The sequence below is a fragment of the Saccoglossus kowalevskii genome, chromosome 13, assembly GCF_978046115.1.
Source record: "Saccoglossus kowalevskii chromosome 13, keSacKowa6.1, whole genome shotgun sequence".
In the NCBI taxonomy this organism is placed as follows: domain Eukaryota; kingdom Metazoa; phylum Hemichordata; class Enteropneusta; family Harrimaniidae; genus Saccoglossus; species Saccoglossus kowalevskii.
This window is the reverse complement of record NC_140653.1, coordinates 22,260,538-22,287,192: the sequence shown is the minus strand read 5'-3', so window position 1 is coordinate 22,287,192 and position 26,655 is coordinate 22,260,538. Positions and strand designations below refer to the sequence as shown.

The window sequence follows — 26,655 nt, the reverse complement described above, 5'->3', positions numbered from 1 at the left end:
CCAAGTTTGAATGAAAACTGACAAAGCATGTCCAAAAAACAACATTTTCAAAAAACAAGATGGCTGCCAGTCGGCCATCTTTGATCCAATTGTGAAATAAATCGTCATGGACATGTATCCTAACATGTATAATCTATGTACCAAGTTTGAATGACAACTGACAACGCATGTCCAAAATACAACATTTTCAAAAAACAGGATAGCTGCCAGTCGGCCATTTTGAATCGAATCGCTAAACCACTGCATGTGCATATGTCCCACATAAGGTACTAGGCACATGCAAAGAATGAACGGAATCGGTCCACAGGATTCTGAAATATGACTCTGGACAGACTGACGCATGGTCGGACACACGGACGGACAGACTCAGGAACTCATGAACGATCAGGGACATGTATCCTAACATGTATGATCTATGTACTAAATTTGAATGAAAACTGACAAATCATGTCCAAAATACAACATTTTCAAAAAACAAGATGGCTGCCAGTCGGCCATCTTTGATCCAATTATGAAATAAATCGTCATGGACATGTATCCTAACATGTATAATCTATGTACCAAGTTTGAATGAAAACTGACAAAGCATGTCCAAAAAACAACATTTTCAAAAAACAAGATGGCTGCCAGTCGGCCATCTTTGATCCAATTGTGAAATAAATCGTCATGGACATGTATCCTAACATGTATAATCTATGTACCAAGTTTGAATGAAAACTGACAAAGCATGTCCAAAAAACAACATTTTCAAAAAACAAGATGGCTGCCAGTCGGCCATTTTGAATTGAATCGCTAAACCACTGCATGTGCATATGTCCCACATAAAGTACTAGACACATGCAATAAGTGAACGGAATCGGTCCAAGGGATTTGGAGATATGACTCCGGACGGACGCACAGACATACAGACGCACAATGACTGAATTATAAGTCCCCGTTTTCGGACTTCGTCCGAACGGGGACTAATAATCAGGGTACTTACTCTAAGAGGGGCTTATACGCTAAACTATTTGGAATCTGCAGATGTGTCTTCAAAGCGTTAATTATCTTCTCCTTGTGGTGAACAACTTGCGCATACGTCGTTACATCTCTAGCTATTTCTTTGCTAAAGTTTGCTGAAAATAAAAGAACATTTTTATATAAATATTGGTAGTTGACTCGGTTAGCACTGTGTTATACAACATAAAAAACACAATTTCAAGGTACTGATTGTGTAAAGGATTAATTTTGCATGTATTTTTTTATTGTGTTTTATTTTATTTTTTATTGACTATGAACTTCATCATTTGTTTCTATAAATTTTATTCATTTGCTGATGAAGTCATGAGGAGCACTATCCGGCCGTCACGATATGCCATGGTTCCATGCGACGTATAGAACATGTGTAAAATTTGTTTACCCACAATTCAAAGGTCTGTGCAGATCAACCTTTGCCATATATCACTGCGTTACGATGAGAATTGATAAAAAACAAATTTAACTCACCAAAATGAACCGTGCAATTCAGTTCACGCCACTGAAGGAATCCATCAACAAAATGGGAGTCGCAGTCCTGCATATAAGATTCATAAAACAGACAGACAGACAGACAGACAGAATGATAATAGTTTACTTGCATGAAATAAGTGAAAATGAGTGGAACATGCCATAGATGGGAGGGACTGGTTTATCAGTTTGTATTACAATTTTTTCTATATGGAGCAGTGACTGGAAAATATGTTCAGTATAAATGACTAGGAAAAGTATGTGAGCTTGGATAAATCTAAAGAATAGACAATGTAGCTGTTACCACTTAGATAAAGTGTAGATGAAACTTACCTCAGTACCTCCAATTTGCCGTTTTCCTTTACGAATAACATCTATGTTTATCTGGGATAGACGTTCAGAAAATGTCTGGAACTAAATTTGAAATAAGAAATACAACGAGTAAGAACACATTACTATGTTATTGTACTATTAATTTAAATCATTGAGTTTAATACTGGACTCTCACCAATTTACTCTCTGTATATTAAAACAATTCTGAAATTTATTACTTTGTATTGGACGTGCCCATTCCTAGTTGTGGTAGAGAGGGGTCATGTTTTCACAATATTTCTTCGTTGTTAGTAGATTTGTCCCACATTTGAATCCATTTTATGTTTTCATTATTAAGCAAAACCATTATGTAAGATCTATGTTGAGAAGTACAAACTGCTAAGGATTCTGGGTAATATCATAATTGGTTCTCAGAGACCAACATGTTTCAAAAAGTGAAACAAAACTACTAATCGAGAAAGAATATTGAAACAAACCTCTTGTTGGGTGCTTATTAGGATGTAGTCTAGCATTAGATGTAATTTACTTTTTAATTGTGATACCGTATTTATCCGGGCATGCCCATGCCTGGGCAAAGGCCCATCCCTCAATTTTGATACAATAAAGAAATTGAGGTCATGTCCAGGAATATCTTTTTCTACACTTGTAATAAATAATGTTTTGTTTGTATGTACAAAGAGTGGTTGAAATCAGGTAATTTTTGGCTTTATATCCATAACTGGGGCCAACTTTTTTACCATCTTTCATCACTGCTATTGCATTTCTGTCATGAAAATTTTTCTTCTGTTGCTGGAGAAAACAAAAAATTTCCTATTTCAAGCCCATCGCAATATCCATATAGTGAGACATTCCAGCCGCCGACTTGGACTTTGAGGGTTTTGACTTGAACGAAGATGGCAATGAACTTACAAATAAAATTCTGAGAAGTTTTTTCAAACAACTATGAACTTAATAGTAATAACATAATTTTACACAGTTTAACTCCTGACATTTTAATTCATTTTCAGTTCACACGTATTGGACATGTTTGTTGGTGGGAAAATCCTTATTCAAATGATTACTCACTGTCGACTTTTATTATTTCTAGTTGTCACATTATAAGCAATAAATTATTCTAGTTTTACTTCTAATGTTGCATGTTGTTAATTTATTTCTGTTGCATGTTTTTATTCATCGTTCTATTCCCTGTCACTGTTCGATCTGCGTGTTGCCAATTTTCGCGAATTGTCAGAGAGTGACAACTTAAAATCAAAGGCAAATTTTGTTTTCTTTAGAAATCTGAAATGATTAAATTTGCATGATAAAATGGCATTTTATTTATCTGTTTGGATTGTATACAAACCATGCATTGTTTGAGGGACGGTGATTGTGCATAAAACACTGTTCCTGTTGAGGGACTGTGATTAAAGTTGAAAATTGTATATACCCTAAATCCGGTTTTATACATTTTGTATTTTAGTATGAAACTGAAATATTTTAAATTTTGAGATGTTTATAAAATAATATGAAATTCGTGTCAATGCGTTTAAAAGAAACATATTTGGAGCTAGATTCGACTGACTGATTACGGGTACACATGTGATTACGTAATACGGTCGAATCCCCCATACAGTAGTAACCAGCGACCTTCGACTAGTCAGCTGGTGTGTGCATCTCAATAACTAGCTCTCCAATTAAATACTATGTTCAAACAACATACCGTATAGCGATTTTCATTTTGGTGATGTGCTGACTTAGAAGTTCTTTTCATCATCTTGACTAATTTTGAGTGCAGTTGCCCAAATTATATAAAAAATCGGCAAAACAACTACACGTGTTGACCACAAGCCGCCATCTTGTTTAAAAACCCACTAGCTTACTGGTTATTTCTACGCGAAAAGTTAAATTCAGAAATTTGTCCTAAAATGGTAACACAATTATAATTTCAAGTATAAGATATTTATGATACTTTCTCAATTATGTAACGTAGTTTATGCGTTTCCAATTATGGCTGATCTACTAGAAATACATATCTATTTTTGATGAGTAAGCTATGGGGCCTTTTGTCACGATATTACTGCTGTCAAGATCGAGGTGCTTGTTTGGATTTCTGCAAATTGTTTTTCTATTACTTTATCAATTTGAAAAACAGATAACAGGATGAGTGTACGGTGGGGTGATCTGCCTGGACCGTCTGAAGCAACACATTCTATGACCGGAATGGATGTGGAACTTCCTTTCGTTCACCCGCAACCAATAGAAATCGAGGGACCAAGACTTCATCAGCCCTCTCAACAACATAAGCCCAGTGTAACACAGTAAGTATAGACACCTTAATAAACCTGCATTGTTACGACTAGGGGTGCACGTGTGTTAGAGTTTGATTTCGGTGGTGTTGTCGAACTAACGAGGGTACTCCTATGCCGCATCTCGCTTATGTACCCAACTTCCTGTTATTAACAAAAATATATAGTGTAAGTAAGCATTCTTTTGTCTTTCTGAGCCACAGTCCCTCAACACTGTGTCTGAGCTAATATTACTATCGTCCACATCAATGAAATAAACACCACGGGAACACCACATTATGAAGAGAAAGCCTCATCATTAAAAGTTGATTCTTTTTAATTTTTCCTTGAATGCATTGTACTGGTGCAAGTTATACCTACACTCAATTTGAGTTATTCAAGTATGTGGTTATAAGATGTGAATATTTATAAATGTAAATTTAAATACAAAGGAGAGGATGTGATTGGCTATCATGAAGCTCACTTGTACCGCCCTCCATGTACAAACAAAACATTGCTGTTTGGATGACGCTCGGGTGATTTCATAATTATACTCGTCTGCGTTAGTGACATTAGTCAAAGTTTTCAACTTCAGTTTTGAGTTTTAAATGAATCATAAATCATATCTATGAGTAACCTGAAATGAGTGTACAGGTATTTAATATTGGATCACAGATTGCCAATTTTCAAATGTCAAATTGTCGGGCAGAATGTAAAAAACAAACAGAAATCAGACTAGATAACCGAACCTATACGAACCAACCGGTGAACCCCCCTAATTTGATGTTTTTTCTTTTAAATTGTCGATACTTGTACGTGTCATTTATTTCAGTTTGTTTTTAGTATGTCCCATTGAGAAGCTTATTTGCTGAAAATATTTAGTTGGAAATAAACACTAAATTTTCCAGGAAATTCCTGTAAAAATAATATTTCTAGTTAAGACAAAATCATTGCAACGTGGCTCTGTGATCCAGGAAGTAGACATTTTATATTCTGGTTCTCAATGCTGTATCATGTGAATCGATCATTTTGTAAAGATAAATGAAGGAGGATTTAATCAAATCACTTGATGACCTCAAGCTATCTTTAGAACAGAGTGGAAACCAGCACCTTCAATCTGTTTTTTTTTTTTGTGAAGTGCGCCCTCAACAAAACAATTACATTTGCCACCTAAAATAACTTAGCACGAACCTTGGCGATGCTAAAATAGGGAGTCGGTAAATGATGGTGAGCCAAAAAAACAGCAAAACAGTTCAGAAATTATTGCTGTAAATGGAGAACAAAATCCAATACTTTCCATATACCCCGGTATAATTTGTTGCATTTGCAATGGTAAACATCCTGTAAAAACATCATTAATTAATTATTTAGGCAATTATGAACAGATTAATTAACAGCTATATAATCAAATTAGAATTCACTTTACATATATGACAGTGCTTCTTTTGACTGTCTTGTAAAAAAGTCATTTGGGTGTCCAAGATGGCTGCTTGTGTTTAACTGTCAAACTTAGTTGTTCGCTCTACTCATAGTTCCACTAAGTGTGAATGCGTTACACTACGTATATATAAATGATTGTGATTCTTAGAATAGGCCGTTACTATCTCGTACATGTGTACCATTACATTGAATTTCACTTAGGCATGAACATTTTTTTGGATTTACTGTAGAATACTTTATTTTCGCATGTAATTTATTTTCGCTATTTTCGCTGAAAGGATGATTCCGTGAAAATAAAATCCAGCGAATATACTTTTTTTCCAATATTTCACATTAAATTCATCAAAAATCAGTGAAATAAAATTCCATACAAAATGCCCAAAAAGCCTTTTCAGCGAAAATTAATTCCAGCGAAAATAAAGCATTCCACAGTATAAACATTTATAAAGATTATCAACAGATAAAGTTTACATTGACTAGAGAAGACCTATTACCTATGTTTAGGTCTTTGCATTCTGATCAACATTAAAAATGCATAAATATATCTGAAGCTCTATTGCAGATAGACATTCAATCACTGCTTTTATTGAAGACATTGCACACTAAATCTGATCAACATATTTAATGTCCATATATGGTCATGTGACCTCATTAATAATATCACTATTGGAGATATAGATGTTCAACCAGTGCTTGTGAAAATGGGTGTCGAGAATCTGCCATCTCTAATGGCTTTCTTGTCTTTTTTGGGTTTTTCTAAATTGTTTATCGAATTAGATTGTAGAAAAAGAAGGTGAATTCGAAAGTTGGGGTTACCATGAAATAACTGAACCTTTGAAGCACCCTCCGCTGACTGTAGTAGATGGAGATGAACAATCACACAATAATGAATGCCTAAGTTTTTCTTTTTTCAAACAAATTATCTTGATAATACTGAATTGTTTACTAGGATACCAGCCGAGTTATGTCGACCAGATCCAATTAGTATTCATACAATACAACTATTAAAACACAATCGAAGACTACGCTCTATGATATCAGTAGCCCAACAACACCAACAGGATAGTGTAAGTATTGTTTATAATAGATCATTCACAGATATAAAAATGTTTTAAATGCTCAGGATTATTATTTAAAATTCTGAGAAACATTCATTTTAATTCCATGCAAATAAACCTTATTTAAGGTGTTTTTTGAGATAAAATCACAACATTCCTCTGTACTTTTAACCTTTTGATTGCAATAAACCCCTCCCTCAATGTATAAAAAATGTATTTTTTTATGTTTGTTTTTTTCTATAAAAGATTCTTGTCGATTGATTTGTGGTTGAAAGTTGACTTTGGCATTCAAATGGTTAATTTTCTAAAAAGGGAGGGGGGTACTCCATTATTTTGTGAATGCCAAATTTTGTGAGATACAAAATTCAGAAAATGTTGCTACTTAAATATATCTGTTTGGTTGCTTAGGGACGACGTCAAAAGATCGATGTCGGATAAAAAACTTAATTTCTTTAGTTTTTTTCCAAACCCCCCCCTACCCCCCACTGAAACTTAATTGATAAATATCAGTCATGGCGTCAGACTACATTCACCATTAAATACAAATTGATAATCGGACAGTAGTATTGCATAGCAGTTGGTTGTCGGGTGGGTGTAAAAAGATTTTACAAATGCACCTCATTTGACGCACAGATTTACACTTGAACCAAACCATTTTTCTGTTTTTTTCCCTTTTCGGTTATTTCTGTCCATGATTGGATAGAAAAAAAAACAACTACCCCCGGTACAAATACTCCAAGATTTTTTGGACTTCATTAAAAAATAAAATCGTTTTTGTAGGATGGAAACTTTTTGAGGTCAAAACCCCCAAACTAAAGGAAATAAGTTTTTTATCCGACATCGATCTTTTGACGTCGTCCCTTAGGTGATCATAATGGTGTTTAGTACTTTTTGAATCCTTTTGAATAACAAAGAAATAAAAACAATACAATTTATCAGACTTTTTATGGACAATCGTGAAGACCAAATTTCACAATAGTCACTGACACTTATAGTCCCTGATAAAATTTTGCTACGCAATTCTGGGATTTTTACTGACTTTCATCAGTTTAGACCCATATGATGTTGAGAACAAATGAAACTCCAGGGTTGGCACTAGAGGGCGCACTAGCTTTTTTTGCAGGCTGCAACCACTCTCAGTAAATGCGATGACCACTGTACATGTGTCCAATATGGTTTTGGTTTACTAGCTGATTAGAAACAGGCAATTGTTTTCTCTCACTGCATACAATTGTTGTCTCTGCAAAATGCAGTACTGTTGGATGTGGCAGTAGAATTTTTCTACATATTTTATTTGATGTGTCAGAATACATTATTTTGTAATAGTGTTGTATGGCACCTGATCACTGCGTATTGATTTGATCAAAAGTAATGCGTGTAGTTGGTGTATCTCAAAATGGTGGAATTAATGATGTTAAGTCAATTGCGAAAACTCCCTGATTTCTTTGACACTTTAATACTATGACGTTATTACGAGGATACCGAAAAGTATGCACGAAGACAGTGCAGCGGTAATATCGACCAACGCGCATCAGAGTATATACTTTGCGGTATCCTCGTAATAACCTTATCATTATACATCTTTTCCTCCCAATGGTAAATCATGAGAATGTCGAAATCCAAAAAGTTTAGAACAGAATCAGCGAATCATTCCATATTTGGAATTCGCCTTTCCTAATATGGTAGGATAAAAATGCACCATAAAATACCGCAAAATTACGGCATGCTGTAATTTATGTAATTTAATTTACAGTGACATTTGTATAATAATGTTATTTAATAAGTTTAAATTAGAAGTTGACAAATTATTGCATTCTGATTATTAGTAGAAACACAATTTCACATCAGATAAAATGAAGCCAAATTGCTCACTTCTCTCTCATCACTCTCTCATTACTACAGCGGTCTGAAGAGAAAGAGTTGCCAAGGTTACCAACCTTACCTACATTACCACAGACAGCAAGACCAGTCAAACCATGGTAAGTATGATGATGATAGTCCGTAGTTATCCAATGACAATCCAATGTCCTCTGTTCATGTTGTATTGCATTCTGGATTCTGACCAAATTTGGGGTAATATACATAATGTGATATTAAAAGACTTTGGTATGTTTCTTTAATCTCAGGGACAGTGCTGAGCGTCTCCAACATGATACAATTGAATTAGACGAGAGTACGGTGAGACAAATGACGAGACGATCTGTTGCAACTATATGTGCACATGCTGGATTTGAGAGTAAGTCTAACATGCATGTATTGAAGAGTAAACTAGGGAGTTACTGGATACTTTAAAGACTCTACTAGGGGGCTAATGGGTATTTCATAGAGGCTGCTAGGGGTTAGTGGGTATTTCAAAAAGTCAGCTAGGGTGTTAGTGGGTGTTTCAAAAAGTCAGCTAGGGTGTTAGTGGGTGTTTCAAAAATTCAGCTAGGGTGTTAGTGGGTGTTTCAAATAGTCAGCTAGGGGTTAGTGTGTATTTCAAATAGTCAGCTAGGGGGTTAGTGGGTATTTCAAATAGTCAGCTAGGGTGTTAGTGGGTGTTTCAAAAATTCAGCTAGGGTGTTAGTGGGTATTTCAAAAAGTCAGCTAGGGTGTTAGTGGGTGTTTCAAAAGTTCAGCTAGGGTGTTAGTGGGTGTTTCAAAAATTCAGCTAGGGTGTTAGTGGGTGTTTCAAATAGTCAGCTAGGGGGTTAGTGGGTATTTCAAATAGTCAGCTAGGGGGTTAGTGGGTATTTCAAAAAGTCAGCTAGGGTGTTAGTGGGTGTTTCAAAAATTCAGCTAGGGTGTTAGTGGGTGTTTCAAAAATTCAGCTAGGGTGTTAGTGGGTGTTTCAAATAGTCAGCTAGGGGGTTAGTGGGTATTTCAAATAGTCAGCTAGGGGGTTAGTGGGTGTTTCAAAAAGTCAGCTAGGGTGTTAGTGGGTGTTTCAAAAATTCAGCTAGGGTGTTAGTGGGTGTTTCAAAAATTCAGCTAGGGTGTTAGTGGGTGTTTCAAATAGTCAGCTAGGGGGTTAGTGGGTATTTCCAAGCGACAGCAAGTTAGTATTTAAAAGTACAGATGGGGAGGGAGGGGGGTTATTTCATTAAACCTGCTAAGGTTATGTTGATATTTAACACTTTTATTAGAATCAAGTCTAAAAATATATGTTATTTTAGATTGTCAGGAATCGGTTCTAGAAACCCTGACAGATGTATTGACCGACTACAACCAGAAAATATGCAAATTACTGCGAGTAGCTGTGGACAGGGAAGCTAGAACGGGTACAACAGGATTTCAAGTAAGTATTGTTATGCAAATTAGATACATTGCTATGCAAATTATTGAGAGTAGCTTTGTACAGATAAGCTAGAACGGGTACAACAGGATTTCAGGTTAGTATTGTTACGCGAATTAGGTGCATTGCTATGCAAATTATTGAGAGTAGCTGTGGACAGATAAGCTAAAATGGGTATGAGAGGATTACAGTTAAGTAGTGTTATGCAAATTAGGTACATTGTTATGAAAATTATTGAGAGTAGCTGTGTACAAATAAGCTAGAACGGGTACAACAGGATTTCAGGTTAGTATTGTTATGCGAATTAGGTGCATTGCTATGCAAATTATTGAGAGTAGCTGTGTACAGATAAGCTAGAACGGGTACAACAGCATTTCAGGTTAGTATTTTTACGCGAATTAGGTGCATTGCTATGCAAATTATTGAGAGTAGCTGTGGACAGATAAGCTAAAATGGGTACAACAGGATTTCAGGTTAGTATTGTTACGCGACTTAGGTGCATTGCTATGCAAATTATTGAGAGTAGCTGTGGACAGATAAGCTAAAATGGGTATGAGAGGATTTCAGTTAAGTAGTGTTATGCAAATTAGGTGCATTGCTATGCAAATTATTGAGAGTAGCTGTGTACAGATAAGCTAGAACGGGTACAACAGGATTTCAGGTTAGTATTGTTATGCAAATTAGGTACAGAAAATATGCAAATTACTGCGAGTAGCTGTGTACAGCGAATCTAGAACGAGTACAACAGGATTTCAAGTTAGTATTGTTATGCAAATTAGGTACATTGTTATGACAATTATTGAGTAGCTGTGTACAGAGAAGCTAGAATAGGTATGAGAGGATTTTAGGTAAGTAATGTTATGCAAATTAGGTACAGAAAATATGCAAATTACTGCGAGTAGCTGTATTAAGTCAGTATTGTTATGCGAATAGGTACATTGTTATGAAAATTATTGAGTAGCTTTGTACAGAGAAGCTGGAATAGGTATGAGGATTTCAGGCAAGTAATGTTATGCAAATTAGGTACAGAAAATATGCAAATTACTGCGAGTAGCTGTGTACAGTGAAGCGAGAACAGGTACAACAGGATTTCAGGTTAGTATTGTTATGCAAATTAGGTACATTGTTATGCAAACTATTGAGAGTAGTAGTTAACAGAACAGAAAAGTTGATGTACATGCATAAGTATGCGTCTTTTCAATTTTAAACATACTTTAATTGGGGGGTTTCACTAGGTTTTATTTTCTGATATAAAGTGAATTTGCTAAAATAAAATTGTTTCAATGGAATATTTTAAAAATGAACCCAGTGAATATGCTCAGAATACAGTCTTTTGGGTTATGTTTGTCCAGATTTTAAATCACATTCAATTTTTATACATACAGGATGTACTGCAGCAAGTGTTTCACGAGGTCGGCATCAGTCAATTTAAAGATTTACAAGTGTTCTGGGAGACCAGGATACGTAATTACCATAAAGTCACCCAACAACGTGCACATCAATTACGACAAGAATATGACAAATTTAGGGTAGGTAATTCAACTATTATGTAAAGTACTTTACTTTTTTTTGAGAATAACGTTTTTCATCTAATCATGAAAATTTCAAGTGGAGAAAATTTATGTTTTGTACTAAAATGTTTGAATTAACTGTGGCTGAAAGCAGTTTTTGTCATCTAGCTTTCACAAAATAAATCCTCATAAATTTTGTCCATAGTTTAAAAATATTCTGATCAGGATTGTAGCCAATAAGAAGAAGTTATGTCTATTTGATTCAAAATTAATGAAAAAAAATAATGGAAAAAAAAAATATGCAAAATGTTATGCAAACATTTCAGTGGGAAATAATTTGGTGTTCAAAGGAGTCAAAGGCACTGAGAAATGTTGTTTCAAAATAAAAGGGAATGTAAATGAGGTCTTATTAATAATAACATAAACAGCAAAATTGTTGGTACTTAGTGAGGTCAAAAAATGACCATGAGATGTCCTTCAGAGTACTCACAGTGGGTGGTTTCCTATCAGTTCTCAGTTTATTGCCATATCACAAGTATTACTTTGTAGACAAGGATACTATGTATCAAATTATATTAAGTGTGTATAAATATTTACGATATCAATAACTCTTTATTGAGATTTAAATACTTTGACCTCAAATGTCATTTTATTTTACTGGGGACATAATATCTATTTAGTGGTTAAGAATATGTGGTTTTGCTTGCGTGCGTTTGGTTGCAATCACTTTTTGAATAACCCTCAGTACATGGTTGCATCTTAGTGCAGACTTTGTGGCACAATTGCAATAACCTCATATTCTTTCTTTTGCTGTCATATTCCACTATTCTATAGCTTTGACAAAACAAAACAAAAATAAATAATACAATGACATTTTCCTGGGGAGAACACTGACCACTTTTAAATCAATGTCTATACACTTTCAAGGTTAAAGTACACTGTAACCTGAATATAATGAACACTTATAATGAATTTCCTAATATAATGAACACATAGCGTGTTTCCCGCTCACAACAAACCCAATGTATTATGTGCTTCATTATAAGTGAACATTTCACTATAACAAACTAATTGTATGTCCCCCAAAGTGTTCCTTATAACGAGGCTACAGTGTACTTTTATTTTGTAAGTCATAAGTGCACGCCAGAACAAACCATTTAGAAAATAAAAAAAAGTTTCCAATTTCACTAATTCTTATTCAAAATTTTGATTTAAAACTACTTTCATGATGCTAGTTCAGTAGCAATGAACTTCCTGAGGTTAAAGTATTCCATTGAGTACATATATGACTGTATTATGTTACAAATTTTAAAAACTGTGTTTTAAAACAAGCAGCCTGTCGGCTGAGATAGCTCCGCTGTTAGCAATGCACATTTCAATTAAAGAACTGAAGACATCATTAGAAAATGAACAATATGTATAGTATCAAAGCAATCAGACTTACAGTTTTTAACAAGAAGTCAAAAATATCACTTTTTACCAAAAATGACAAAAATATTCACCAAAATTAGAGAATTAAAGATATCATCACAAAATGAACAAATCTGAGAGAGGGTCCACATGTAGTACCTATATATGTAATATCAAAGCAATCAGACTATTGGTTTTTTACAAGAAGTCGAAAATATCACTTTTTACCAAAAATGACAAAAATATTCACCAAAATTATAGAATCGAAGATATCATCACGAAACGAACAAATCTGAGAAAGGTCTACATGTAGTATCTAAATATGTAATATCAAAGCAATTGAACTATTGGTTTTTAACAAGAAGTCAAAAATATCACTTTTTACCAAAAATTACAAAAATATTCACCAAAATTAGAGAATTGAAGACATCATCACAAAATGAACAAATCTGAGAGAGGTCCACATGTAGTACCTATATATGTAATATCAAAGCAATCAGACTATTGGTTTTTTACAAGAAGTCGAAAATATCACTTTTTACCAAAAATTACAAAAATATTCACCAAAATTAGAGAATTGAAGATATCATCACGAAATGAACAAACCTAAGAGAGGTCTACATGTAGTACCTATATATGTAGTATCAAAGCAATTGGACTTGCGGTTTTTAACAAGAAGTCGAAAATATAACTTTTTACCAAAAATGATAAAAATATTCACCAAAATTAGAGAATTAAAGATATCATTACAAAATGAACAAATCTGAGAGAGGTCCACATGTAGTACCTATATACGTAATATCAAAGCAATTGCACTTGCGGTTTTTAACAAGAAGTCGAAAATATCACTTTTTACCAAAAATGACAAAAATATTCACCAAAATTAGAGAATTGAAGATATCATCATGAAATGAACAAATCTGAGAGAGGTCTACCCAAGGTACATATACACCAAGTATCAAAGCATTCAGGCTTGTAGTTTTCAAGAAAAAGTTGAAAAAGTAAAACATTGACACGGACGACGACGGACAATCACTCATATGATAAGCTCCGCTCGACAAAGTCAACAGCGGAGCTAAAAATACATGTATGAAAAATTGTTGAATATACCTAATTCAACAAATAATTCAACAAATATGTAGAAACTCTACAACATTTATATCAGTCAACATTTTTGTGATGTTAATACAATTCTGACACAAATTGTGTTATTTACAACTATTGATCCACTAATTTTTTGCTAATTTTATTTTTCCCAGAATCCCAAACACAGAGGATCAGAAGACAATATTGTAAAGTAAGTGGATGGAATAGATTGTATTGATCAGAGTATTATGACAATTTAAACTTTACTATTTTCTCTATGTCGGTTTACAGATTTTCACATTGCAGAATTTTAAATATTACAGGGAAATATGTAAATAAGTAGCTAATTTAAATAAATACAAGTAAAATATGAAAATATGTATGAAAATAATAATAATAATACAACTCTCAATGGTACATTTCATGTTTTAACAGCTAAATTATTTCTTGTCTTTGAATTGCTTTGGGTACGAATACAGTGTTAACATGAGTAAAAGAAATATAAAATTATTAGGGCTATACACAAAACATATCAAGAATTTTAAATTTTTTTGTGCCAGGCGTCAGTTCCGGACATTGAGTGTCACTGTTGTCTCTCCTGACTTTTTTAATTTGTATGTGCAAATTGCAAGTGCTAGTGACGACACATAGTGCATTTTGCCACAGGCAGGGCTGTGTGGCCATTTCTCTGTCAAATGGCAATTTGTAATGCGCTATCCTGGTGTCAACCAGGCCCGGTCGAACACAAGCACCTGCGGACCTTAACCAAGGTTCCCCCAAAGTTGCATTCGTTAGTGAATGAATCTCAGCCAGTGGAATTGGCCTTCTCATTGAGTCTGTGGCACACTCACCCAGTGTAGGGGTCGACCCTTTTGATGTTCAGCCTACGGTAGGATTTGAACTTGGGTCTATTGATCATGAGTCTGATGCGACCACCACTATGCTACTAGTGACCAGTTACAATTATTTCTTTGATATGCTCACATTCTGTAAGATTCATTCCTCAGCATTCTCAATTTCTTATAAACATTTCTACAATCTTTCAGGGTTAAAGAAGAACCACTGTCTGAAATCTCCTTTCCACTTGGTGATCCAGATAATCCGGAGTCGACGGAGCATTTACTGGATATTCAGGGAATAGGTATGGAATTGGAAGAGTCGTCATGCTCCAGTAACGTGAATGAAACAGAGTCCCCTCACTGGGCGCTGGCGTATATTAAAACGGAAGGACAAGATAGGGTGTCTGCTTTGGAATCTTTAAGTGAAAGTATATCAGTTGAACAACAAGAGTATCCTGGACCACCTCCACCATTACCTGCTGGACAGGTAAGTGATTGAAACAAAATAACAAGTTAGGGTCTCTGCTCTGTTTACCTACTATTAGAACATGAGATTACCCAGGATCATCGTACCCTGGAATATATTTGCCCAAAGCTGTTGTGTGATAGATTTCCAGCCTCACCAATCATACGTATGTTTTTATTCTGTTACTGGTTATTTACAAATGCATATTTTTTTACTGACATGTTATGAAACATAGCTGACTGGCAACAATTTTTTATTCATTACGATCGAAATTTACTGTTATTGTTATTAAGTTTCAAATGTCATTAACTACTGGACATTTACAATGATTTATTGTCATTATTGATGAATTTATTTTTAATTTCAGAATGAAGAGAGGCGAGATATTGCTACTCCAACACCTCCACAATAACATTAAGATTACATTAGTGAAAATATTGTTGAAGAGCGTGTTAAATTATTAAACTTTCTGTATAAAAACTTTCTAATCTATTCATAGAAAAACATGACATTTTAGGTCCCTTTTGTAAATCATTTTAGTTTACAATTCAAAGAATGGCCGATTGGCAGCCATCTTCATAATGGCATATGTCTTGTCTAAGATATACATTGATTGTTTTAATCAAACTTGGCTCATAGATATTATAGGCATATTATAAATTATAGGCAGACATCGTTGTATTGCCCAATTCATTCAAAAATTGGTCATTGCCAGCCATTTTAAAATGCATCTTTGTCTATTACATGCATTGATTAATTTGATTGAAATTATACCGATCCGATATCAGATGGCCTACTAGTAGTAAAATGTATGTTGCCAACTGTAGCTATGATTGATCAGCACATGTGCACAGCATTATTTGCATAGACATCATCTTCTATTAAGCTGAAGATGACTGACTGGTGTTTTTGGCATTATGCTCATTATCTGGTATCTGTTAATTTTCCCAATTATCATGATTTTCGACTAAATACACATGTATTGGTGAATACAGATAGATTTCCATATTTGTGTATATAGAAAATGTTGTTAGCTATTCTTTTCATATGGTCATAAGTGTAAAATGTTTTTGATTTCTAAATAGAATTACTTATAAAGTAAAATTAGATCTCTGTGTCGCCGCTGTGTATCTGTTTTCATTATGCTGTGAATCGATATGACCATGCAACCATGTGAACATTCTCTAGAAATAAATACAAACTTCAGTTGGCTCTAAATTACATGCAAGTATGTAAATTCAACAGTCATGACATTCTGTTTGAATCAGTGGGAGATCGATTGAAACCAGAGCTTGCATAGTGGGAAACACATTTGCCTTGCATCAGGGATATTATAGGTTTTCATTTCTATGCCAAGCTGCTTACTAAAGTTTCACATTTCATAGGATAAAATCTTGATAATGTTGACATGTGGGTAGAGAGGCATTGCGGGGAATGTGGTTTGTTCTAATCCACACTGCATGCAGTCTAACCAACATCTTCCAATAGTAATGGAATGAGGGTGGAACTTTCTTTATTTCTTTAAAGATGCACAAATCGAATAATGGTCGATGACCTAGCTTTGGTCTCCAATTGCAGTTTAATACACCAGCAACGATGGTGTATAATCACATAGTCAAGTCTAACAAACTTGATCTGCCAATGTTTATTTATAAATCCTTATTAGTACTGATACCACGAACTAAGAAATACAATTAACCTCCCGAGCTGGTATGTTTCTCTCCTGTATTGATAATGTATGTCATACATATGATGAATGTAATAGTAGATGATTGTTGCTTTTTTTTTACTTTTTAATATGTTCTTGTATTACCAAGTAAGTCTTGTGTAAGGTGAAAATAACATCCAACTGTAGAAGTTTATACAAAAGTTGTGTCCATAAATGTGTATTTTGTAAATGAATTATTAAATGTTTTATGCCACATTTTTGTTCTAAGCGTATTGTGAAATTTAGAACTTGAACGTTTTTTGTTAAAATCAGCAAATGCTAATGTTCTTAATGATTCTGGCATAGTTGGTGTTCTAGATAGTATGAGTCAACAAGTGTACATACTTGTACACAACACTTATCTATCGATTTAACAAACTCTTTCTGGACTCTCTGAAATATTTGTTGGCGCTGCATTTATTTCTCAGAAGGGAACGTGCACACGCAAAATCTAGATGCGTTTGGTATCCGATCCAGACTTTGAGTAATGATGTATAATAGAAATAGTGGAGAAAGGTTTCTGTTGCTTTCAGGATCACGGAAGTAAATTAATAAATAATGTTTACAAATAACTATTCGACCCAGATACACTTTGTGTGAAAACGTTGAGCCTATGCCTTGGCATTTGACAAAGCCCCGGAGCCCAATTGGTGCATTCTGAGTCAGAACTAAGTATATGTGTGTCACTTGTCCTGTGTTAATTGCAGATACGTTTGTGATCCATGCTTCTCTCAACAGAACCTGTAAAAATAAAATGGTTCTCTCTTAAAATAATCATATTTAAATTTATTTTGGATGTCTTTCATACAAATCCTTGAAGTTCTCATAAATTACATTTTCTCTGAGGATGGACCTTGCTTGTATGTCGAAAGATCCAGGCTTTTGAGAGCTTCTAATGATCACGTTGCCCATTTTTGTGTAAGAATTTCATTAATGTCGAGTCTAACAAATTGGGCACTTTTAATACCCCTAAAGGTTTAAAAATGATTTGTTTTTCCGTTTCTACTTAAGATACTCTATTTTCCCTTTAAACAAGAAAACACTTTTTGACCAGCAATGCGTATTTCAATAACGCCACACTGGACATAATTTTACATATATGTTACTTATTAACATTAAAAACGGTACTTTATTTAAATATACACAGTTGAAAGTAACATTTTCTATTATGGTCATTACTAATAAATTGATAAATCAACTTGACGAATGTGTTTCCTTTACTGATGTAATCAATTTTGTATCCACCCAGGGAAAATAATTGGGACACAGAATGATGCTAAATGTTCTATTAATTTTCACATGCACAAATATTGATGAGGTTCTTATCGCGATCATCAAATCAAGATTTTTGGAATTGTATTTCTGTGGTATATCCAATTAAAAATGAGATTGATGAACTGATCACGGAGTCTGCCTTGTTCACTTCGATGACAGAATGGGGTTTTCTTGAGAATTCCTTGCCCGTTAAAGCATTCAACCGTGACTATTGTAGTAGATATCATCATGGAGGTAACCTCAATGTTATATCATGTAGACAAAAAGTATAGCCAATCCAAAGGTGAACGCAGAAGATCTAAATACGTGTCTATGTTTTTGACAATGCCTCGACGCCACCAATAACTGATGTCAATGAAATGTTGACAAAACAAACTGTACATAAGGAACCTGGAGATACAGTAACACATCAAATGATGCTTTTGATTTTACCCTGTGTATTTGTTCGCGCCTTAATCCTTTTTTGTTTTATTGAAAAATCTCTTTAAAACAATAAATTAATAAACTAGTTGATCTGTGTTTTTGCCTGTTCTAAGTTTTTAAACTTTAAAATGAGTTCACTTATGTGTGGACTGGTACGGGCACCCGTTTCTCTCTCTGTAGCGTTAACACCAGGAGTAATACCAACAATTTTAGCTGACCTTGTCTTTTCATTGCTCCGAGGTTCATTCTCATAGATGTGTGCCTCGTGAACTATAATATCAGTTTCATTCGCAAAGGTTACATCAGTGGGACTAGTTTCTAATTGATTCTCACTATTGTTACTTCCGTCACTAGTTCCATCACAAGGTTCCTGTGACAATCCATAGCTTTTCTTTGTTCTCCTGTCTCTCAGAATGTACACGCATAAACTTATAAACACGACTGTCCAGAATACCACTCCACAACATACGATAATTAGAAGAGTCGACATCTCAATATACACACCTGACGTTTCTGAAGCTCCCGCCAGTACCGTTTCATTTAATCCATTCGTGATATTCGGTGGCAGTGTTTCAGTGTTCGACGTGTCAACAATTACTTGTCGCAGTTCGTCAGCTGAGGTAATTTCCAAGGGTGGTGCTTAAAATAAAAATATATATATATATATATTAAGTGTTTTAGTTATAAGTAAAGAGCAATACAATTGCAGCAAAAGTTGTATATGAAATTCATCGTGACATGACACCTCTGGCACATTTTCTTTTCATGTTCATCAAGTTACAAACAAATATTTCGTCAGTTAGTTTACGGCGATTTGCAAATGGTGAATTTCAAGGGAACATTATGACGTTACATTGAAAAATAATTTACAATACAACTCAAAGTGGACAAATAAAAACATGTCCATCTCTGTATGTCATGTATTCCAAAACAATATGTATTATATATGTACATACTAAGTGTACTGCCCATATCCCTGCAAAGCCCATGGGACACCATGATATCATCAATTGCTATGTCGCTTCGAAAATTGCTCCCTCGGATTCCTTCAAAGGTCATCTGTCCAAATATAAAACGTTAAGCTTATCGAAATGTAATGCGGAAGTTATCATTAACTTAATATTCTAGCCATTACATATAGTATTACATTTATCTGAATCGTGCACATTATAAAACCTTCATTTGGACGAGGCTAATTCACCAGAACTTCGTGTACATGCTGCTGGAAATATGTATGACAACTTCTTCCACGTGTAAGTGCATACATGTTATCAGAAACATTACATCATCATCCCCGATGTTTGAGGCAATGTTTGGTGTTGATTCACTAGTTGTCTGGGTCATATCATATTGATGAAAATAACATACAAAAATGCCCACAACAAAATACTAACAGACCATAATAATTTCCTTAGGATTTGTATTCGTGATTCTTGTAGCAAATTGAATTGCCTGTTCTATTCGTGGCACGTGGATTATCCTTTAAATCATTATATGGAGAATTCGATTTGAAGACTTTGTTTTAACATATTGACAACTTAGTCAGCTTTCTAGGGCAATAAACACCAATATCTCCAAACACTAAAATTGAAAAGGTAATAATTACCCTGTATCCATCTTCCAGATGCATGTCAATATCTGCCTTCAACCATTCATCTTCCGATTCACTTGTCATATTCCATATAAGGAGGTCTGAACTATTTCCATGGTTACCGATATAAACATTGAGTGCGCCGATGTGGGCTCCATACATATGGTAATAGAATCTCACACAAATATGTGCAGATCGATATTCTAATATCGGGGTGATGATATTGGCCTTATTCCCTATTTCTCTGTTGGAACCTTCAATATACAGATAATGACCTGAAAATTCAAATTTTGTAAACTTGTAAAAGTTAAAAATAAAAAATCATTAAATCAAATCACAAACAAAATATTGTTCTATGCATTTTAAAACTTCAGATGAAAGTTTAGTTTGTTCTCGCTCCTCTCATCTGATTGGCAGTGCTTCTAGAAAATAATATTAATATACTCGGAGATGGCCTAGTTGGTCGTCGTTACTTTTATCACGGTGTTTCGGTTTCTTGGTAAAAAAGCAATTACTAGTAGTCAAATTGTCTGCAGACGTGTTCTACGATAGTACCTACAGAAAAGTGACATTTTCTGCTAGGAATTCGATGTATTTGCATATGGGCATGAAACTTGGAACGTAACCTATCATTAAAAATACACTAAATTAATAGTATATGACAGTTACTAAGCAACGGGAATACACACATATGAGTTTGAAAGATGATTTTGGAATGTCTGACCTGTTGCAGTTCCAAGAGTGTGATCAAATGAAGGGCCTGTGTTTTCAGTTGGGGTTGAACCTGCACCCAACTCCCAATCGAAATCGTCATCCATGCTTTGAGTTAATCCGCATATCTCGCCAGCTTCAAAGTCGCACTGGAAAAACTGCATTCCGCCTTTAACAACAAACAAATAAATAAATAAATAAATAATTAGACACAACAATATTTATTGATTTTTTACTGAGTTGAGTTTAATGACTTGCGTTTCTGCGCGCATAACAAAGCAGAAATAGCAATAACATTGTACACAATCGGTTACCGTATCATTGGACTAATTTCAATCTAAGAAAACAAAACGTCACAGATTAAATATGTACGTGTCATTGATAATGAACTTAATATTTATGTCCTCAAAATAAAGAACCAGTGGATGCAATATATAAGAATATGCCATCTGGATTAGTTGTAATAAAAATGTATCAAGATCACACGTGCAGGGTAGTTGTATAAGTATGATATTAAGCTGTTATTGGTGTATTTGATTGACATTATTTATCTCTCAATTCATAAAATGTTAAATAAAAAAATGGTGGATCTGACAAAAAACATCAATATTTGGCCTCATATATTTTAACGGGAGTGCAAACCCAATTAGTTTTCAATACACAGTTGCCTGTAACTGAGGCTGTGGTCAATGTACAATTTGCGAATTTCTGTACCACGTGGTATATTTTGTTCGAATACGTCATTATTATCCATAATTATTATTGGTTGATATATATAAACCAAGATAATCCCCCCCGAGTATCCATTTGATATAACAGCAAATGTTTGTAGGTAAACGTTCTACTTATTTTACCATGGACTCCTGGAAACGTACAGTCATATTGCCGAAATGTTGGAAAACATGGGCCGTTGACGTTGCGTGTCAATCACGAACATCGGACGAGTTTGCAATGTTGATGATATTAACGAACAGCACGTGATGAACCCCACAAATCGCTCCGGTAGTCGGCTATTCAAACCAGTGCGTGCATTCCATTACTAAAATAGTGTTCACACGTGATCTAAATAAAACGTTTGCACTCGATTCTCCAATTTCAAAGTTCGATAACCTATACAAGCCTATGCAGTGAAAGTTCAGTCTAACCTAGACTGATCACCCGCGACTTTCAATTTAAAATGAATACACTAAATGTAAATAATATGGATTAAGATTTGCAGGAAAAACATGATATGTCGTGTCCTTGTCAGAGATTCTTAGCAAACGTGCTTATGACATGTATCACTACGCAATATTTCTATTTAAGTAACAATCAAACAAACTTATTAATTAATTAATTAATTAATTAATTCAAGGGTAATTAGTCTGTTGATGCATAAATATATTCTGAAAGCTTAGATACAGAGGAAATATATAGGGGATATCTCATGAATGACCTTACAACATCAAATTTGTTAAACGAGTATTGTAATTTTCATTTGTTTCGAATCTTGGCGAGGAGCGAATGAAAATATAATTAATTTTAGAACCATAATTATATTTGGTATTGGGAATATAATTTTGGGATCAATTCAAACAGTGACCGTTTCACAGTCCATCAAAAATCGCCACGGGACATGGATCAAACCACATACCACTATAGGAACACATCAACATTGTTATAAGATATTAAAGTCAGCCATGATGATGTCAAAATATCAATATGCTTGCATGGACCAATCAGATTGCCAGGATTTATATCAAATAGTATGGAGAAAATTAATACACTGCTTTACTACACTGAGCTGACATGATAATATGGAATACATGAATATAATGCGTAAATTTGTTTGATAAACGGATTATCTGACAGGAAACCTTCTTTCTGAAATTGATAAACACGAGTTATTTTAATTTCTGCGCTGTAAATGACGTGCACGTACACTCGGTCGATGGTATTCTACTCACATTTATGCGATACATTGTGTAACACCATCGTATTGCCTGAATTTGATTTCGAAACACAAGTATAAGAACACTCTTGAGACTTCTAATTTGGACAGCAATTCAGTCTCCATCCTGGGCATGTTTTCTTGTATTCAACTTACTACACGGCCCAGGATTCTACAGGCAAGTGCAATCCCAAAGTGTTAGTAGTTTTATTATTATACTGATTTGTTTTAACGATGCACTGCATCACACCGACTGTCTTAGAGCTGCGAATCATATATTGATAACCCAGTAAACTATGGGTTGTCTGAATATTTCAATGTAAATGTAATACAGTCACAGTGTTAGGTTTTAAGCTCTATATACACATTAGTAAATTACAACATCATTATAGTTTACAGAGGGTTGTTATTATGTCATGTAACGTAAGATGGCCCCTTTCTCTTTAACGCCCCCTAATTTAAACAAGTTAGTTTATGCGTTGCATTCGTGCACGGTAACATGATCGCCGGTATGCAAAATTATCGTTTCAATTACGTCACGTTCCCATTAATGAGTTGCGTCTTAGGGTCAGTGTCACCACTAATAGCAGTAAATACCTACATGTTGTAACACTCCTATATAAAGGGCTTTGCTGATAGAATCCACTCTGACAGTACTATGCCAAAAATCACATTTGTTTTGTTTGATTTTTGTCTGAGAATTCAGGGTATGACGGACAATTCGCTTCATATCATGCAGCCAATTGATTTTAACAATTATAAACTCAGCAGAGTCCACCTCCCGTCTAGGCACTTAGTTATGCAAGATATCCAAGTCGCGACAGTCGCAAACCTAATATAGGACTTCCTGGTCCGAGTCGTCGCATGGCCGGGACCAACAAGTCTCGGGACATATCATGGTTGTAGTTATAGTTACAGGAATATTCTGCTTCGTGGCGAGGAGTGCAAATATTCAGGGACATATATATGAATGAAGTATTATCCTAAATGGTAAACACATAAATTGTGATGCTTATGCTTGGCCGCCACTGCTTGTTTCCTTTGCATTTTAATTATTTCAAGACGTATTGACTTATAAAGTCGAGCTTCTTCGGGTAACGCTACCCGAGGCAAATGAAGTATCATTTCAATAAAATCAATCGACAAGTATATTTATAAAAGAATGACTACCGCATCATGTGTAACCTATTAAATTGTATCGTGAGACCATGCTTTCAACGAACTGGTGAACGTTTAAACATTAATGGGGTTCACTTGTGGTGCGATCTGGATTACTAGTACACTGATTGAACGCCATGTGTTCTGTCAATATACTTTTGTTCACACTGGCTGGGTTATATACTTGTATATAAACGATTACTGCACGGGACATGACCGCTGAAACAAGTGTTGATATATGTTCAATTATATCTGGATTTTGTTTAATAGGTAAGCGCATATAGACTAGACAACAAATTCGGGGGATTTTGAATAAAACCAAGCGTACCAATCGTAATTTACAAATGTAATGTTCACGTCTTTTGTGCGTTCATCATAAAAACAAAAGGATAATGACATCCAGAATTTACATACAGTTGTCATGGAAACAGATAACAGTGTGAAACGTAAGTAAACATATGTCTCGTAACATAAGGCTACCTCTCGGTGCATTCGAATAATTTTACAGTCTCTTTGCCGTGGCGGAGATCGCATGTGCTGAAACCCGAGACGAGAGATAAAACAAGCACGGCATTTTAATCCCCTGACTCTTTCACCTCTCGGGGTGTCATTTTTTTTCTGGTGATTGATTGGAAGAACCGAGAGAGCGTGCTGGTGAGCCTTGATAATAGCTTCTCGCTCACAACAGATCGATGGGTTTTATGGCCAACCATGACCCAGATACGGCGCCCATCAATTATCAAGTTAGTGAACGTGTTGTAACACCGTCGGGCAACCTACTCGTCTCCGATTTTTTTCCCTCTGACGTTTGGGGTGAGACGTCAGACTTTTCTGTGTGGTGTATGATGACGTCAAAGGATATGGGACACGGAAGACTAATTTTAGATAAAAAATACTCGTGAATGACAAACAATTGTACTTCCGGTAAATATAAAATATAGCATATATTATCTCATATGCCGTTGAAATAGAATGTTAACGATTATATATCGTGACTGCCAACATTTATTAAATTGTCAGAGGTTACCATGACAATATAGCTCTATCATTGTATATATTAAACCAATGAACACTGTCATACAACTTAAAATTAACTTTCTCACAAAAAACGTCTTTTTCTCGTGATATTTGAATCAATGATTCTATATATCTTTATATCATATTTTTTTAGATAACAATGGTGTTATTAAAATAAAATCATCTACTTCGAATTCTCATGAATATAATCAAATATACATACATACATACATACACAGACTGAATTACCGTGGAACCGACTGAACAACGATTGATCGATCGGTCAAGATATATCGGTAATGTTATTGACCACAAGTATATAATTAATTTAATCGAACCTACCGTGAACCGACGACAGGAGAAGGATTACACCGACTGCAACGTACGGGAACATAGCTCAAGTTGAGCGGTGATTGGGACCGGTCTAGCGAAGACACTAGATATTATGTTTTTACGACTCCTCTCGCAAGTACTCCTAACACCGATAAACCGACAGTTACAACTCGCGTTTTATCGCCAACCGCTACTCATATTTCAAATACCAACCCATGTCTGCGACCAGTAAAGGCAATTTGCCGTGAAAGGCCATGACACTGTTTTTGTAGATCGACGACTTTCGTGACAGGACGGAAAGGAAGTGTCAGCAGTCGAAGACAATAATATTCCAGGAACAGCAACACTGCTTTGCAAGCCTGAGTCACCACGAGTATCTTGGCCCACGTCACATCTAGCAGCGCCCTCTTGCGACAGACTGAGTTCAACTCATCACAGACGGTCATTAGAAAATTTGAAGAGTATAGCAGATTCTGTCTGCTTGCGGTCATTTCTGTATCATTCACCAATGTAATGAAACTGGTCAAATGGATATGCGTTCGTTCAAATCAAGTAATTGAGGCAGACTGTATGTTGTGGTCTGAAATCATTATTCTCGTCTATGTAATTCAGTCGCCCGGGCGATTAGTGCCAGTGTAGCTATGCTAATGAGTGTTTTTATTCACTAATAGTTTATTTACAAGCTAATCTCTGGAAGCGTCAGGCTTGCTTCCATAGAGCATTCCGTATCGACAACACTAATGCCGGAGCTAATACAGAACGTGGTACGTATCATTTGCCATTCTCGTATCGTTGAACTACGATGCCACGGCGATGACCAGTAATATATGCACGCACCATGAGCCTTAAGTTTGAAATAAGACAATACACAAATCTGAGAAAGGTTGACAATGTTATTATAATCCATTATTATATCTCATGACAGCCTATATTCGAATATGTCAGTATTAATTTAATCCGTTCGAAAAAGACGCACAAAGCCCCGGGACTCAATCAGTCAAAGCGTGTTGTTATTACTTTCTAGTGTAATTATTAACACTCAAACAAATAAAGCTGGTTATACTAACTGTTTACAACAAGCCACACACAAAAATGAAATTTGGTTATAATAAAATAAACAATGATATTAAAAAGTCAGATATGCTAACAATAGAAGGACGTGATGACCCTACAAAGACCCTATATGGCTCTATTGAACCACCTTAGTACCAATATATATGGTTGCCATGGATTTTTACCTAAAATGGGTCATTGGAACATATGCTTACGTGATGATTCGTCCAGCTGTTGATAAACCTAATATTGACAACATTTGGAGGTTACTTTCTTCAAAAAAAATTTCA

At 35.0% G+C, this 26,655-nt stretch overlaps 3 protein-coding genes across 4 annotated transcripts in view; 1 reads left to right on the top strand and 2 right to left on the bottom strand.

Annotated features, from left to right (window-relative positions):
* Positions 1-3,651, bottom strand: part of LOC100378126 (small subunit processome component 20 homolog) — a 51,656-nt gene extending 48,005 nt beyond the window's left edge. Inside the window, exons 1-4 of the mRNA XM_085507358.1 lie at positions 3,518-3,651; positions 1,819-1,899; positions 1,486-1,552; positions 983-1,115 (exon numbers count right to left, since the gene is read on the bottom strand). Coding sequence (XP_085363484.1) covers positions 983-1,115; positions 1,486-1,552; positions 1,819-1,899; positions 3,518-3,571 — 335 coding nt within the window. The 5' untranslated portion in view covers positions 3,572-3,651. The remainder of the gene's footprint in view (positions 1-982; positions 1,116-1,485; positions 1,553-1,818; positions 1,900-3,517) is intronic.
* Positions 3,652-3,856: 205 nt separating this feature from the next.
* Positions 3,857-16,285, top strand: LOC144356763 (STAGA complex 65 subunit gamma-like). Its single transcript, XM_085507076.1, has 9 exons — positions 3,857-4,115; positions 6,472-6,589; positions 8,483-8,559; positions 8,707-8,816; positions 9,736-9,857; positions 11,240-11,383; positions 14,035-14,072; positions 14,908-15,187; positions 15,534-16,285. Exons 1-9 carry the CDS (start codon positions 3,958-3,960, stop codon positions 15,576-15,578), a joined length of 1,092 nt encoding a protein of 363 aa, XP_085363202.1. The 5' UTR covers positions 3,857-3,957; the 3' UTR covers positions 15,579-16,285.
* A 988-nt stretch (positions 16,286-17,273) lies between these two features.
* LOC100378875 (thyroid hormone-induced protein B-like) lies at positions 17,274-25,607 on the bottom strand. Of its 2 annotated transcripts, XM_085507075.1 has the most exons (6): positions 25,322-25,607; positions 20,888-21,043; positions 20,179-20,438; positions 19,529-19,631; positions 19,077-19,211; positions 17,274-17,615 (listed from the first exon to the last, which is right to left on the bottom strand). In XM_085507075.1, the coding sequence occupies exons 1-6, from the start codon at positions 25,371-25,373 to the stop codon at positions 17,572-17,574; spliced, it is 750 nt and encodes a 249-aa protein (XP_085363201.1). In that variant the 5' UTR covers positions 25,374-25,607; the 3' UTR covers positions 17,274-17,571. The 2 variants fall into 2 exon arrangements, with proteins under 2 accessions (XP_085363201.1, XP_006819777.2); XM_006819714.3 differs by lacking the exon at positions 17,274-17,615 and having other exon boundaries at positions 17,633-19,211.
* Between the last annotated feature and the right edge of the window lie 1,048 nt (positions 25,608-26,655).